The sequence below is a fragment of the Nyctibius grandis genome, chromosome Z (genome assembly GCF_013368605.1).
Source record: "Nyctibius grandis isolate bNycGra1 chromosome Z, bNycGra1.pri, whole genome shotgun sequence".
NCBI classification, from domain to species: Eukaryota; Metazoa; Chordata; class Aves; order Nyctibiiformes; family Nyctibiidae; genus Nyctibius; species Nyctibius grandis.
In genome coordinates, this window is record NC_090695.1 from 46145006 (window position 1) to 46162069 (window position 17064).

General features: G+C 36.5%; 1 protein-coding gene across 1 annotated transcript in view; it reads right to left on the reverse strand.

Moving 5' to 3' along the window:
* Positions 1–9068: 9068 nt before the first annotated feature.
* The window catches only part of RASEF (RAS and EF-hand domain containing), a 31918-nt gene continuing 23922 nt past the window's right edge, over positions 9069–17064 (reverse strand). Inside the window, exons 11-17 of the mRNA XM_068423470.1 lie at positions 16066–16203; positions 15838–15985; positions 14767–14848; positions 13391–13505; positions 12418–12537; positions 11327–11403; positions 9069–9338 (exon numbers count right to left, since the gene is read on the reverse strand). Coding sequence (XP_068279571.1) covers positions 9230–9338; positions 11327–11403; positions 12418–12537; positions 13391–13505; positions 14767–14848; positions 15838–15985; positions 16066–16203 — 789 coding nt within the window. The 3' untranslated portion in view covers positions 9069–9229. The remainder of the gene's footprint in view (positions 9339–11326; positions 11404–12417; positions 12538–13390; positions 13506–14766; positions 14849–15837; positions 15986–16065; positions 16204–17064) is intronic.

The window sequence follows — 17064 nt, forward strand, 5'->3', positions numbered from 1 at the left end:
TAAGGTTTGTTAAAAATTCAAAGTGTTTTTTTTACAAAATCTGTATTTTATGGTGGACAAGGTGTTTCATAGTCCTTAATATTGCAGTTTCAAATTTCCAACATTTGTGTGTTTTTTGGTTTAGTTTATAGATGTTAACGCTAATGGGCCCTTGCCCATATTACAAACAATGGTGAAAATCATACCCTTTGATGTAGTTTCCTGATGCAAAACCTTAAACCTATTTGTTTCACAGCATAAATACCAGTTAACTGAACTAAATTATAACAAACTGAAACATTATAATAAACCACTTCAGTGAAAACCCTGTTTTTTATCTTTATATGCAGCAAGATGTTGGAGAACATCTGAATCCTACAGACATAAACTTCCAGTTAGACTTCACAGTCATTTGCAACAATAACATCAAAGTATCGCAGCTAGCAACATAATCACATAACTAGTGTAGGTTTACTGGAAGGAAAGGGGGTTGGAAAGGGTTAATGCACCCTTAATGCTTCCTAGTGTAATCATTCTTGAGAAAGTTAACTATTGCTTTTCAAAAGTAAGTTCTGGAGTATGAGATGGTTGCTTTATGAAATTAGTACTGATTTCTCAAATTTAACTTCCTTAAAATGGCATTTCCTCACAATAAGGAAAGCTATTGCCACTCAAGTACAGCTACAAATTAGGAAAAGGAATAGTCTGTTCAAGAATTACTATCTACGGCATCATTGTCTGTATTAAGGCATTACCTAGGCCTGTGTTTGGCACTATCAGGACATCAAAAGTCAGTCTCTGATCCAATGAGATTATAAACGAAGTAGATGGTGCATTTACATAAATCAGACTATTTCCTTTTCCAAGTTCTCAGACTATATCTAAACAGCATGCACCACAGATGCTCCTCGGATGCTCCAGGGAAGCTGCTTCTGGACATCACTCCCATTTCCCTTCTGCTAAAAAACAAGATGAATCTGCAAAGCAAGGAGGAAAGGAAACAAACACATTGTAAACGGGGAACACGACCAAAGCACATACCCAGGCCTCACAGATCAGTCCGTCCTGAGTCCGTAATGTTTTTTCGATAGTGCAAACTTGTAGCTAACTTCAGTAAAATTCTCTTTTGAATCAGATTAAAACTGAAAAAAAGCACAACTTGCTCATGCCACCTTTACAGTCTTTCTGTTTGCCAGGACCTTTTGGTTTCTCATGCACTTGTGCTCTTGACTAGGAGAACACATTCCACTTTTTGGTTAACCCAGGACTACAATGCTCCAGATGAATGCAGCGAAACTATTTCTTCTTTCATTAGCAACGTTTTATCTCTGTAATGAACCTGGCAGAATGGAGGGTGCTAAATGCTAAACAGCTATCTAATAACCAACCCTGGGACACACACGTGCACTCTTTCAGATTCTTGCACTGATTCTACTCCACCCATAAGCTCTTATCTGAAAAGAATCAGTGATAAAAACAGCTACTCACATTTTCCTGTCTGAAACCAGATCAATGCCAACCACCCTCAGAGAAAGTGGCTACCACCTGGCCTCTTCTTCAGTAACTTGGCAAAGAAACTATCCCATGATTATCCAAGAAAGTTTTCCCCAAGGCAGGGCAGAGACAGGCCCAGGACTGTCACAAGACAGAGCCCTTGCACTGGGATCACAGTGAAGCAGAAGGGATGGAAGTTTGCAAAGCACTAGCTATGGGTGAAAGAAACATAGAAAAGACATGAATAATTGGAAGGACATGAATGAGAGGGGTGTGGAAAAGAATGGAAGAAGGATAGTGAGAGTATGGGTTTAATCGAGACACAGGACAAAGTTAAAAATAAAAAGGCTAAAATAAGAACTAGAAAACTCCAGGACTTGGAAGCAGAACAGCAAGCCTTTCTGGGTATGCTGTGCAAGTCGACTTTTGGCCTTCGAATATTTGGTTACATTTTTTGGGCATATTACTTTCCTTCAAGAAGAAAATATTTTAAATGTCTTCATATATAAAGTACTCAGTTGCCTAAATCCTAAATCTCAACTTTAAAAGTAAGAAAAAGACAGGTTTTAATAAAATATTATGACTTAACAAAACGTTTACAGAACTTGTCTTTAAAGAAAAAAACCCAGGTTAAACGTGCTTATACCTCTTACATTCAAAGTTACATAGGCACTTCTGTGCTTTGCTAGTTGCGACTTTAAAGCCCTCCATCTAGTTTCAAATGTATTCTTTGGAAATATAACTTTACCACTTTTATTCAACAAAATCCTATCAGTAGCTAATCACCAAAGATATTTCACATTCCACATCATCTATTTGTTCCATTCATTGAACGTGTCATATTCTATTTTGAACTCGCTTAAAAGCTTGATTCATCATCACACTCTCTGGGAAAGCCACTACACACAGGCTGCATGACTCGTATCCTCCCAAAGTACTTCATTACTTATAAATACACTTCAAAAAAAAAGAGACAAGTCTTTAACAGGCAGAAAAAACTCTCTCTCCACTACACACACAAAATGATGTGTATGTTCCCAATTTTCGAAGGACAGATTTTATGCCTATCACAGCACTTCACTGCTCCAATTACTCACGTTCCTCTTCAAAAAGCACAGCTATTCTGTGAGAACTGTAGTGCTCAAATAGTCCAGGTAAGTCTTCAGGAAAGACACTATTATTGCTTGGGACCACCTTGCAACCTAAATCATTCACGCAGGTCTTTTGAAAGAGGATCATTCTGAGGCACTTCTATACTCAAATATTGATGCACATTCCCAAGTAATTACAGAACAGAATGCAAAAAATGTTATAGAACTTTTGTCCAGGGAAGTGTTTGAGGCAGCATCCCTGGAGGTATATAAAAGACATGTAGAGGTGGTGCTTAGGGACATGGTTTAGTGGTGGACTTGGCAGTGCTAGTTTAACAATTGGACTTGATGATCTTAAGGGTCTAAATGATTCTGTGATTCTACAACAGCGCTTACAAGTTGCCAATTTTACCTGAAGCAGCTTTTAATTTGGGTTTTGGGGCAGTTTTTTCTTTGACATATGGACCCATAAGTATTTTGTGTTTGAGGTCTAGAGCCCTATATAGAGCATAACTGCTTGTTACTTCTGGTTATTTTTTTCTTTTCTTTCTTACCTTACCACTATCACATATTAGTGGTTAGAGATGGAGTAGCTAAAGCATCTCTGTAAACAGATACACCAGCATAATTTCAAGACTTATTTGGGACTCACAGTGAGGAACATCTCTCAGCAAGAGACATCTTTCAGCTCAGATGTAAACTGATGACTGTTCATTGAGGCTAATAAGGTGGAGGCAGTCAGACATACCAGTAGTTGCATCACTCTTCTACGCTGTTGGCCACAGAAATTGGTGAACCCTAATGACATTAAGCTGACAGGTCACAGATGCTATGCGAGACTGCTGCTCATGAGCACTGACAAAAAGAAAACACACTGAAGAAAAATGGCTATTGAAGCGTATTTTATTATACAGCAATTCATAATACAGAGAATGTGTAGCTCTTTTTAAACATACATATGTACAAAATTACAGTGAATGCAGTGATCTGTAGTTTTGAGGAGGAACAAACTGCATAACACAACAGTTCTACTTGTAAACAGCATAAAGTTTCAAAAACGTTTTCACAATTTAGAGCCTTATTTATATAATGTATAGACTTTTATTAAAAGGTGGCACATTCAATTGGCATTGAATTTCTTCCTCACACTAGTATGAAAATACACTTCTATTTTAAATACTTCACTTTATATTCAGTGGGAAACCTTCACAGCTTGGGTTTATTTGTTACTCAGCCACCTAATGACTAATTTCTATAAATCCAGCTAGCTATAGCCATAACTCAGAGCAGAAATTGTAGAAAAAGGACTCGAGTAACACATTTGAACCTACATTCCACATATCTGAGTCAAATTCTTTTACCATATGAAGAGTTTTGTCACAAAACAAGATACGTGAAAAAAAAAAAAAAAGAATAATAAAGAATATTGATGTTACCAGTCCTAAGGACACCAATAAGAAGGGATTAGGCCTGATAGTAATACAGTGGGAGAGAAACACTAAAATAACTGGTGATGTAAAAAGCTTCTCCAATCCGTAAGTAGCCTGGACAGGGTCAGAAGGAGAGCATTACATGCTATATGAAATCTAGCAGGGGTAGTGGTAAAGGGCATTTGAACTGCACATGAGATATTGGTCCATTTTTTTAACTACCTAATACAGTCAGAAACATCTTGGAAGTAGGTTTCTTTGTAACATAATAAAGTGCCTTGACTATATGAATAAATATCTCCCTTTGGTTTATTAATTAGGCATCTTCCAGTGAAATCTTTTCCCCCTAAAAAGTTACCTAGCATTGTTGTACAGCAGTGGATTGGGGAAAAAAGAAAACCTCTTTAAAAGGATCTATATATGAACAGATTGCCTGCACTAGCACAGAACCTATTAGCTTGCATGGGTGCACATGTACGTGATGCTCCTTGCAGGAGTGGCCCGTAGATATTTTCCTTGGAATACATTTTAACAGGCTATACAGATGTAAAACTGTAACCTATTTTCCCTAAAATAACAGAGGATTTTGTAGTCAATACAAAAATAGTTACAAAGAAAAACACTTAAACCATGTTAGGCGATAACAGTACTTCTAAGAACAATTAAAAGAAGCTGTAGCTTGTCTTATTAAGCCACTAACGTATGCTAAACAGGCATAAAGTGGTTACAAGAACTTACGTGATCAAAACATTTTCAGAGCATCTCACAGAAATTATTGCTTCAGAAACGCATACTCTGCCACAATTAAAAAAGGTTGAAAACAATACAGGATAAAATAATACTTCTGTGTCAAGTGAATAAAAATAATTTATTTACAGATCATGAGGAAAAACATGAAAGGCCTTTCCTTTTCAAATAAATACATGTATTAAGGGAACAACATCCACTAACTAAAAAAATAACTTTGTGCAATTAAATGAATAGTTCTTATGTACTAAAGAAACCATAAAAACATTCGAAGTACAATAGTGCAACCATGTCAGAGCATAAAGCTCATGTTTGCCAAAACAACAGAGAACTTCATATATTCACTACTCCAGTGTATAAATACACACTTTAATTTCTGAATTTAAGTATTTTTTTCCAAGTTCTTCTGCTTTAACATGAATTCTACATGTGAAAATTCAGACTTGATGGAGCTGATCATCAATTTCTAAAACTAGTTCCAACTGAGCTATAGCTATATCCCCATTTGGTAGTGCTTTTTGAGTAACTTACACATTGACCATAAAACTACTCCAAGGTAAAACTTTGTTAACAGTTTCCAATCCTGAATCTTATTTAAGAAACAACACTGCTTGAAATTAAAGTTGCTTTACATGACACACAAAAATCACAGAGCTTAAAAAAAAGTTATTTAGTTTATATAATTTGGCCAAATAACACGACGTATTTTAGTCATTAAAATAAATCAAAAATGTACCCAAAATATCAATGGCCCAATCCAGCAGAGAGAAAAAAATACGTGTGAAGGCAGGTCCCTGAACTCACATCCTTCAACCAAGCTCTCTACAGGCATGGACATTCACATGGCACTCTCCATATGATAAGAATCTTAGACATGAAAGCAATTACTGCACATGCATGCACACTGCTAATTCTGGGATGTGGAACCCACATTTGCAAGAGGTACCTCACTATGTTACTATACTGGTGAAAAGAAGGCCAAAGGGGATCTAATAGCTTACAGTATTGAAAGGGGAGTTACCAAGATGGCAGTCAAACTCTTCCTGGTAGCAGATGATATAAAGATGGCAAATGGCTACAAATTTGTAGCCACTTAGGAAAACGAGATTGGACACTGTCCTGGTTTGGCCTAAAACAGGCCAATATTCCTTTCAATGATTTTTACTTTCAGCTAAGTCGCTAAGTAACTGCACTTTCTGAAACTAACTGCATGTTTTGCAGACAGCATCTGCTTCTAGGACTGATAACACTCGAAGTTTATAGTTATCAGAGGCACCGGTAGGGATGTTCTGCAGAAAGGCTCTTGCTGTACTTGTTCTTAGAGAAACCAAGGTCACTGCTAAATTCCTCACTGCTTACGAGCGAAGAGCCGAAGGGGGCTCACACCTGCAGGGGGGAGCAGACAGGACAGGTGACCCAAAATTGACCAACGAGGGTATTCCGTCCCATACACGTCATTCTCAGTATAAAGCGGGGGGATCACGAGGGTCTCACTCTCTTTCTGCCATGGCCAGTGTTCGAAGAGGACTCGGTCCGTTTTCCTGCTGCTCCTGATCCCGATCCGTGCATCCCTGAATCCAGTTCCCATCCGTCGCTGGGCCCAGCCTGGGCCTTCCCGGAGCCTGCCCTGCAGTGCCGGTGGTGACGTGACTGACATCGGGGGAGCTTGATCTTGGTTTTGTATATATTTGTATATATTTAATTATTTCCATTATTATTATTATACTCTTTTTCATTATTATAGTTTATTAAAACTGTTTTAACTTTTCAACCCTTAAGTCTCTCTCCCTTTTCCCTTTCCCCTTCCCTTCCTGGGGGGCGGTGGAGGGTTAATAGAGAGCGTCTGCTACCAGTTTAATAGCCAGCCCAGCCTTAAACTGTGACAGACACGGAGAGAAATTTTTATCCAGAAGAGGAGCGCAAGCATGGGAATAGGCTGCCCAGAATGGTGGTGCTGTCTCTGTCTTTGGGGATTTTCACAGCCTGGCTAGACAAACCCACAGCTAACCTGATCTAGGGCTGGCAACAGTCTATACCTGCTTGGGTGCTTGGGAGGTTGGACAAGAAATCCTTCTTGCAAACAACTTCATGTGATTCTCTGTATCCAGCCAAAATATTTTGCTCGTGCAGGTGTGTCAAAAAGGTTTAGACAAACATATTTCACCTCATTTACTGCACGCCAGGATCACAGGGCTGGTCAAACACGTAGAACACTGAGCCTCAGTCTAAGCCTTGCAAGTTAACAGAAGTCAGTAACACTGAAGGAGCAATATTTTGGAATCTAAGTAACAGCTTATAATTATGGCCTTCTCATCCTGAGAAAATGCAAATACCTACATGTTGTAAGCTTACACTTCAGAAACCAAGCGCTGGATCACCTCCCTCTCCCCTCCCTACTGCTGCAGGAAGAACTATCTGCAAGTACAAGCCACATTAATTCTACTTCCATTTCACTCCTTCGGTGAGAGAGAAGCTTTTACACACAAAGAACACAGAAGAGGCTGTCATCAATATGCTCAATTAAGCGTGGTTTTCTCCTCAGAGAAGCTAATTACAACTGTAATTTTCTTGTTTAAATAATACAGGGTTAATAGTAAACAACACATATGTGACCAGGCATATTTCTGGTACACCTGCATCTCCTTCATTCTCTGTCACCTGCTCCAGGTAAGTCTCAGGACTACAGTGAGGCCTCTTGTACTGCTGGGTGGGAAGATGCTAACAACCCTCAAGTCTCCTGCACGGAATAAGGTAGTGTGTGAAGATTCCCTTAGTACTTCCAAAAGTACACCAAACATGTTTTCTCTTCTAGGGCTGAAGTACAGTACGGTGAAATAAAATGTCTTATTCTTTCCTTCTGGCATTAGATTTCTCTGTCTTGTTAAGAACAAGCTTTCAGATAGTTACCTGAGGATTAGCTGCTCTCAGCTAGAGTTTTGAAAGGATGCCTAAAAACACTGCTCTTCCTACTTTCAAACTGTATTTTTTTAAAATTATGAATCATCCTGTTTCTGGAATCATCCTGTTTCTGAGAACTCCACGTTCTATAAAACTGGTAACACAGCACACGCTATACAGTGTTCAAATACTGTACTGATAAAATGCAGTAACAGCTGCTAGTCATACGGGTTTCCAATCAGTCCATAAAACTTTATCCAAGGTTTATTTACTGAGCTAGGTTTCAGCCTGGAGATGTTTTAACATACCCAGAAACAACTGAAGTGGTTTACTGGCTCTGAAGAGGCCCTATCCCACTCCCATCAAAATTAGTGAAAGCTGAGAAGAACTGGAACAGGATTGTTAACTGTAGCAATACGTACAATTTTTACTACACTATAGGACTGTTGGGAACTATTATAAGCAATAACACTCAGTTTTTCGAGATGCCGACACCTAAAGCTACCACCCACTGGTGAGCTTCTCAGAATTTTCCCAAAATCAGGCAAAGGAATTCTCATTAAGGTAAGTGGTTGCTGTTCATTTCAGGGACTTCTTTTAAGGAACAGTTTATACAGATGCTTGTGCATGTGCAGTAATTCCGGATTTAAAACTTCAAAAATGCATAAAACGTACCCATTAAAGCAGGCTCTTCTGTACTATTACAATCTCTCAATTAATGTCTGAATGGAAGACATTTGAAAAACAAAGGAAAAATTACAACCCATCTCTCTGTAATTCTAATAATGATCTAGTCTAAACAAACAGGCAGGTATTGGATCATTAATTCATCTCAGTAATCCTACATATCACAGGTGTTACGGTCTCTCTGGAATTTTGAATGGTAATGGTCCATGCAAATGCTCCTTTCACTTCTGAGCTGTGTAGGATCAGATGTAAAGTCTACTTCTGAGTTCTGAATCAAACCCCAACTCCTAAAATTACATACATTCTCACCAAGTTTTGCAAAATTACACCAGAACCCCATGCACCTGCAGCTGTCTTCTCCTGAAAGAGAGAAACTGCCTCACGCTGCTTTTCCTGCTTCATGCTCCGAACTTAACGTTAACCTGGATCTAGGCAGCCTTTTAATGGTTTGGGGTTTTCTTGGGAAATATTTCATCAACATATAACTTAAGGCCTTCAAAAAACTACATAAGCAGACATGAGCAAAAAGAGATTAAATTAATTGAAGCTGTAATTTTTTCTTTTCCTACAAGTATATATGATATCAGGTTCCGTATGTAAGAAATATTGAGGCCATAAGGAAACAAGCAGGTAAAGAAGATAAAATATCTTACAATATTGTATGCAGTGACTACTGTAACATTGATTCTGAGCTCAGTTCATTGATTTACATTAAGAAAAATCAAACCAGAGCCTATGGGGCAAAGCAAGTGCATAAATATGAATGAGTCTGGATTTTTAACATGATGTGCCATTTCTAAATACACAAATGCATAAATCCACAATAAAAAGAATACATTATTGAAATCCTTCATTTTTTTAAAAATATACAAGTTATTTAAGCCAGGAAAAGTTATCTGTCACTTAAATATGGCAGCAGTTTTTCGTGAGAGCCGATTTTTTGACAGGTGTCCCAGCCAGGCTGGTTACTGACCTCGTATCATCTTGATTATCACTTCGTTTTCGCACTTCACTGTAAAAAAAACAACCAAACAAAAAAATGCACACAAATAATACATTTCTATTCATGTTCACTGTTCCGCCTCTCCCAGTGTATCTTACAGACCTCATCATCATCTATCGCATGGTTAAAACTACGGTTTTTAGTGCACAGAATCAACATGTCTCATAAGTTTCCACTTTGCAAATCACATCAATATTTCTATACAAATCTTAGTGACAGAAACACAATTATTTCTGATATGTAGTAACTCCACTATGTTCTGGTTTGCCTTTCCTTTTCTTTTGATTATTTTTCTTTAACGTATTTCCTTTAGTATATTATCACAGAAACAGAATATGTTCATAGATGAAAGTATAAAACTAAATAACTGCAATTTCAAGTATAAACTTACCCTCAGAGAAAAAACACACATTGTTGGTTTTTTTTATTATAAATGCAGACTTAAAAGTTGTATATATATGAGTGATTATTGATCTGTATTCTTACCATGGGCCCCTAAGAATGTCACAAGACAGAGCTAAAGTTTCTTGCTCTCTGTGTAAGAGAGAGAGTGAGAGAGATCTAAAAAATATTCTAGTCCTCCTCGTATTAGTAGAATAAATTTATTAAGTTCCTCTCAGAACACTGTATTATTCAACAAAACAATGGCAGAAAGGAGTGCTACAAAGCAGTACTCTAATGAAACCTTCATTTAGAAATTTTTATTTCAAAGTGAAATGCTTCTTTCAAAGAATACAAATTACTGAGTAAAGAAACTGCAGTCACCCATTCCAGACCAAGGTTCTGGGTAATGTCTAGACTACCTGAGGATCAATGAACCTTGTGAAGAAAAATACCTTTTTTTTTTTTTTTTTTTAAGATTCTGAAAAGAGAGCTTCCAACTGCCAAAACACTTTTTTATCCTTGGATCACTTAAACAAAGTTATCATGTTTAAACATTAGAGATAATTTTCCAACTGTGATTAATGTTATATAACTATGCTATGTATGTTCTCTAATTTCATAACCCACTGCTGCATTCATGGCCAGGTTCTTGGAAATGAATCATTTAACAAATCAGCAATTAACTTCACATTGACACTGACAGACAAATTAATGCCTACATTTTTGCTGCATCTCTGACAGATCCATTTTCCTAGAAATACAGGTGCTCTTGAAAGAAGCAACGATCCCCTCTAGAAAGCCATTACTTTGTATGCAAGCCATGTTAATCAGCAGTATTTTAATAATTAATAATCAAATACTGACCAAACGCCAAAAAGTTTGGTTATTTCATTAGGCTGCTGTAAAAATCACAGTAATATGGTTTGTAATTCCGGCCTTGAGGTCCATGTATTAAACTAAAAAATCAGAGGCTGAGGATTCATTACATGCTGTCAGCCCTGAAAAATCATATTGTAACCAAGAATAGTTCAGAAAGGTAGTGGAAGTGCAATGTTTGGCTCGCACATTACCACAGAAATACCAGGGTGCTAAATGGATATAATCAGAATTTCTATCTTTTAAATAATTTAGAAAAAGGGACATCAAAGAAAATATGTGGGATTAGAATGGTCAGTAATAAAACTGAATATATATTAATATACGTGAAAGAATTAAGAATTAATTATAAATTGAATTATAAGCATTTGAAACTAATTTAAGAAAGAAAGAAGAAAGTAAATCCATGTACCATTAAAAAAGTAATTCACTCACCAAACAGGTTTTAAAATTGTGAACCCCATAACGGAGCTCTAATTTAAATACTAATTATTCAGACAGCTTTGTAACATTTCAAGCAAAAATGTTACTTGATTAAACTGAAAATAAATCCTGCCTTGCATTTATCTATAAAGATTTAACATGGTATTCTTTTTAAAATTTTGTTTGTTGAATTTGATGTTGGTACAATTTTAAATGTATGTGTGTCTTTGTATGTATATTTACATACAATGAATGTCCTTTTTATAAAATATACTCAGATGTGTTTATTCGAAAATAGAAACATGGCTACTTACCGAGCAAGATGAAGAACTGCTTCTACAATATTAGATCCATCTTTAGCACTTGTTTCACAGAATAGCGCATTGTAAGTCTGTGAGTAAAAAGCAAATGTTAAGCCAACTAATCTGAAATGGTTCCCATCTGAATATGTATACTCAATTACAAATGGTTTCCTCAAAAACACAAAGAAAGATGACACACATTTAAATGAACAGGATTTCTTCTGGTACTCTTCATTATCCAATATATTCATTTTAGTACTGCAAAACAAAACAGTAATTGCTTTTTAATTGTACCTTTTTTATATTCAGTATATTCTGAATTAACAAACTGAACAAAAAAACACACCATAGGCTTAATGCCCAAACTCAATCTTCTTGTTCACAAGACTACAAAATAGCAAGAGTCGCTAGGACAAGTTACTGAATCCAGCTTGTAAGCTACTCATGAACTACAGCATCTGGTATTCTAGTTTAACCAGAAGTATCATTCCATACATAACAGATATGGTATCTGCCTTGGTATAATCAATCAGTTGCACAAGCACTCAGCAGCTCAAGACTCTAAAGATTCTACCTTTTTTCCTGAAAAATATGGGGTATGTGTATCCCTTACCCCTCACATAAATACATGCAAAAAACTTGTCCACACTTGTATTTGTAGCAGAGAGTTCCTTTTTTTTTCCAGAGACATGGCAGGAACACCAAGATAGTCTCTTGAAGATGAAAATATTCCACTCAAAAGCTGGACAGACACTAGCCCAGTGAAAAGCCTCATACACTCACTAGTGTGCTTCATATTTGCACTGGCAATTTCTCTTTGGCATCGGAAAAGCTCAGCCTCCTAGCCCATCCACTTTTTCACCATAAAGACTAAGAAGACTATCCCAGCCAACAATGAAGTTCAGCTCAGTGGACACTGAGATGTCACAGCCCAGCAAACATCATCAAAATAGGATAGTTTTCATGAAAAGTATCCATCAATCCTAATTACTAGATTTGAACAAATGACCACAAAATGACTTCTGTTTACTAGCTTCTCACATGGTTTTCAGGTTAAAGTTTTTAAGATCATTTTATACTAAAGAGGTAGCCCCGGACCTTACCATAGCCAGCTTTTCTCCACAGTTTATAGGCACACATTTTTGCCCTTGTTCTGTAATAGCTTGACGGAGATCTGCTTTGTTTCCCACCATCATAATTGGAATGTTCTCATGAGTTGCATCCTGTAAAGAGGATTTTATTTCTTTATTGCTAGAACACTCAGAATACAAAAAAGTAACTAGCAACATCATGTCATATCGATTTCCTTCCCACAAAAAAAGTCTTGCACGCTATCACAAAAAATTACAAATTATGAGTCATGCTGAGAACTTTTCATAAGCTAGTCGATTTTCAAGCAGCCAGCTTAAACATCAGCCTGCAAAGGTGTGCCTCCACTCCCATAAGCCACATTTCCCAACAAGGAATTTCACGTGCTAAATTAATCTAATGGAAACAGTTACTGTATCTGAATGCTATATGACAAAATTACTATGGGAAAAATGACCAACTCCTTTACCATGATTAAAAGAAATGTATTTCAGAACATGAATTCAAGATTTTTCTTATCACTTTACCTCCTATTAAATATCTCTGGTACAAGAGAAAAACTGTTTTCATTAAATGCAGATTTATATTCAAATAAACAAACAAGATGAAATAGTAGACAGAAATACTGAAAATTTCACTTGAATTATAGCTGATTTACAGAATCTAACATATTGGTTTAAAATACAGAGAATCCAAGGAATACCCTTTTGTTGACAGCTTGAGTATCTGAAATGGGCTCTCATGTTCATTTCAAAAGGAAGTGAACGGGAAGAGTGTGATTACATGATACCCTTTTACACAAAAAGACTTACCAGTTTTAACCCCAACTTAATATATCAGGATACATTTAGGACTTCCCTGTAGCTTTTATTTCCATGAAAGACTGCAGTCTGGCAAATTCCAATACACAGATATTAAGATTTTATAAATAAGGTTAACAATGCAGTGATACATAGTTTGTAAGTTGTACGTACTTAAGGTTCTTACCTCGATCATATCCACCCATTCTCGCACATTAAGAAAGCTTTTTTCACACGTTACATCATATAGCAGTAAGACACCATCTGCTCTTCTGAAGTACGATTTAGCAATACTTCGGAATCTTTCAGAAAAAAAAGATTTGCATAAGGCCACATTATCAAAAAAGAGTTCAATTTGACATCAGTAAGAACACAGCTTTACTTTATTGCACTACTAAGATTCTCTCCACGTTACAAGATGAGTTTTCTCATAGCTTCTTTCGTAAGTAGTTCTTGATAACTGATGATGCAGGTCTACAAATGCTCCTTAAGGATGCACAGGATTCTGTCCTAAACAGCAATCAACATTTTTTTGTATCAAAACAATCTACAATGTATCTATTACAAATCATCTGCTTTGCACTGGACTTTCAGTTAGGTGGCAAGGCTTTTTCGATTACATAAAACTTCATAAATAGAGAGGATTACTCTGCTACATTTGAAAAAATATGAAACCAATAAACTTATTCCAGAAATGAATTCATCAGTTACAGTCACCTTTGCCTTTAACGTAACACAACCTACTTAACAACCAAGTACAGCAACTAGGTATTTACATTATATATCAAAATATTCTTCACAAATTTGTTATGTGGGAGGAGAATGACTGGGCCTCTGACCACCTACTTCACATAATCACTCATTCAGGGAAAAGTAAACACACACAGCCCAATACAAATCTTGGTCAATAAACAGATTAAACTGACTTCCAAGGTGTTAGATTAACCTCTTAATAAGCCCCAAAAGCTGTCAGCAAAGAAGTAATGGCTCAAGAGTTAGGATGTCATAAGATTTTGAGGAAACTCTACACAATAATTTGAAGAACGTTCGATATACATTCAGCAATCTGTACAATTTTGACAAAAGTCTTTTTAAAGTCTTTGGGAAGAAGTTTTCATGCACTAAATACAAATCACATCAGGATCAGGAATTTCAAGGAAAGGAGAGGAGAGGAGGGTGAAGGGAAGGGAATCTCCAGGATAAAAGCCTGCTCAGAAATACAGGTCTGTAAGGATAAAGAAATCAAAAGACTAAAAACAGAAGAAACAATGTTTTTGTATTGCAAGACAGTGACATACGGATTTAATTAATTAATGCTGTGGTGAACCTCAACTATTTCTCTCTGCAAAGAGAAAATATTACCTCAGGCATTACCAAAGCTAACAAATAAACATTCCACCTGTCCTGGGGTCCCAGCATAGGAAAATCACATCTGTCTACAGACATTTACTGACTTACCTACTATAGGGCCATATAATATTTAGTGGAAACCTAGATGAAAAAAGGCAAATGTCTTTTAGAAACAAACCAATGGAAATTACCTAAGTGCAGAGAATGACTAACCTCTCCTGCCCAGCTGTGTCCCACAGTTGTAGCACTGTAGGTTCTCCATCAACAATTAGTCTTTTCATTTGAAAATCCACACCTGAAAAGAATAATGTGTATAGTCTAATCAAAAACAACAATAACCTTAAAAAACCCACAGAAAATGAAAAGTTATGCGCCATATACAACAGCTATTTCAAAATTCATTTCTTTTAATAGATTATGAGATTTCAGTCATTCACATAGCCTTGAACTGCAATAATTGCCTAAATGTATTTAATTTGTCTTTAGAAAAACAAAGAAATATTCTACCTGCACATTTTCCCAGAAGCATTGATACAAATTTGGTATTATGACCAGCAAACAAGAAGATCCCTCTCTACTTTTTCTTGCTAAAGAGTTTTATGGAAGAAGAGAAAATGTTTTATAAAACAGACTTTCTTTCAAATGCCAAACAGAAAAAGATAATTTAGAACAATAATCCTGACTCAGAGCCAATAAAACAAACATATAACTATGATTTGATTGGAAGACAAAAATTCAGTCTTTGGAATCAGTAAGACAAGTTTGTTAGCTGACAGCTAAAATAATATACACAACAAGCCAGTCAGAAATCCCTCCAGCTGCATTTAAACTAAAGCTTCAGTAACACTTCGAAGAAATGTGATTCTGTGATTCTGTGAAATGGAGACAAAAAATAGTACAAAAGACATCAGAGGATAGTGTGAAATACTAAGGGAGGAGGAAAGAGCTGAGAAGACAAGAAAGCAATGAAAAATGTGAAAAGGATCGTACACACATTCGCAGTTCATTGTACTGAAACTCTCTTTTCTGGTGCTTGGTATTGTTCAGGAACAGGCTTTGTGCTTTGCCAAGAGAAACTACATTAGAATAGTACCCTTTATCCACTCCAAACAGCAGTTAAGCACTTCTAAGCTTTAGTACTCAATTAGATCTCACAGCCTAAGAAACTACGTGTGTACATTCAGGAAGCTCTGGCAAGCAATCACAGAGGGTAATCTTTTCACCCACTTCTGCAGAACAGCAATGAAATTCACTTTAATATTTTAAGAAGAACAGTATCTATACCCAGGGTTGCACTGGTATTGCCTCGAAATTCATTCTTGCAAAGCCTTGTAAGGAAACTGGATTTTCCCACTGCTGCGTCTCCAGCAAGGACAATCTTGTAAGCCTTCTCTGAACTGGGATATTTTGGAGTACATTCGGTTGCATCTGACTGAAAATAAAAAGAATCCCTCTATTCCAACTCATACAAAAATTATTCTCTATATCACTTTTTCCTAAAGAACTGGTTACCTGAGGGGTGAGAGCAGATATGTATTTCCTTGTTGAAGCAACTGAGCTGCTTTGACTTATTGGTCGTGAGGGCTTCCAGTCTAATACTGTACTGCTGTTATCAGGACTGTATGCTTCTTCATCCCTGATCTCTGGAACCTGAAAGTATAAGCTAGTGTGTTAGCTCCAGTGAGAAAAGTATGCTTTTTTTGGAAAGCCACAGCTAAGACTGATTAAAACATTCGTTTTAGCAGTTCGGATTAAACAGAGATAAAGGACCAAATAGAGATGTGCAATTGTAGTCGAAATACTGTGATTATTCTGTTCTTATTCACATTTACTGTTTACTATAGCCTAGATTTGGTCCTTAAACATGCTTCCTGTTTGGCACATATGCCTTCAGTACAGTTTCCAGATAGAGCAAATTCATTTCCACATGGAAAATTTCAGCTTAAAAAATAATTACAATAAACACTATTACTTATTTTACAAAAATGAATTTCCCTACAAGACATTACTCTCTATGTTATTACTATTCAAGCTAAATTAAATACAGCACAGCTGTAATTAGGACTATTCATAGCACTTTCAACTGCAGAGACTCAATGTCTCTACTAAATGCATAGCAAAGGATCTGCTCTAAAAAAACCTCAGTGTTCTGTGCTTGATACTAGTCTTGCTATGTAGCCATCAGTAAAGCTCTCCATTTTACTAACAACAAAATGGACACAGTAACACCTTCCTACATTTCTAAATTCTCTGAGACTTACTGTGTAAGTCAATGTATGTATTGAACAGTATTCTTTTTCTCATACATGTGATTTTTTCATGCACTGCCGCAGGACAGTAAGAGAAAGTGAGCAGAAACTTATTTACTTCTGCAGTATCTGCTTTCTAATCATTAGAAAATGGGCTCCTGTCTGCATGCTGTTTAACAACCTTCAAAAATCCCGGCTACTTCAAAAATAAAGTTATTACCTCAATAATCTATCAAAAATGTCAAAACAAACAATTTGAAGA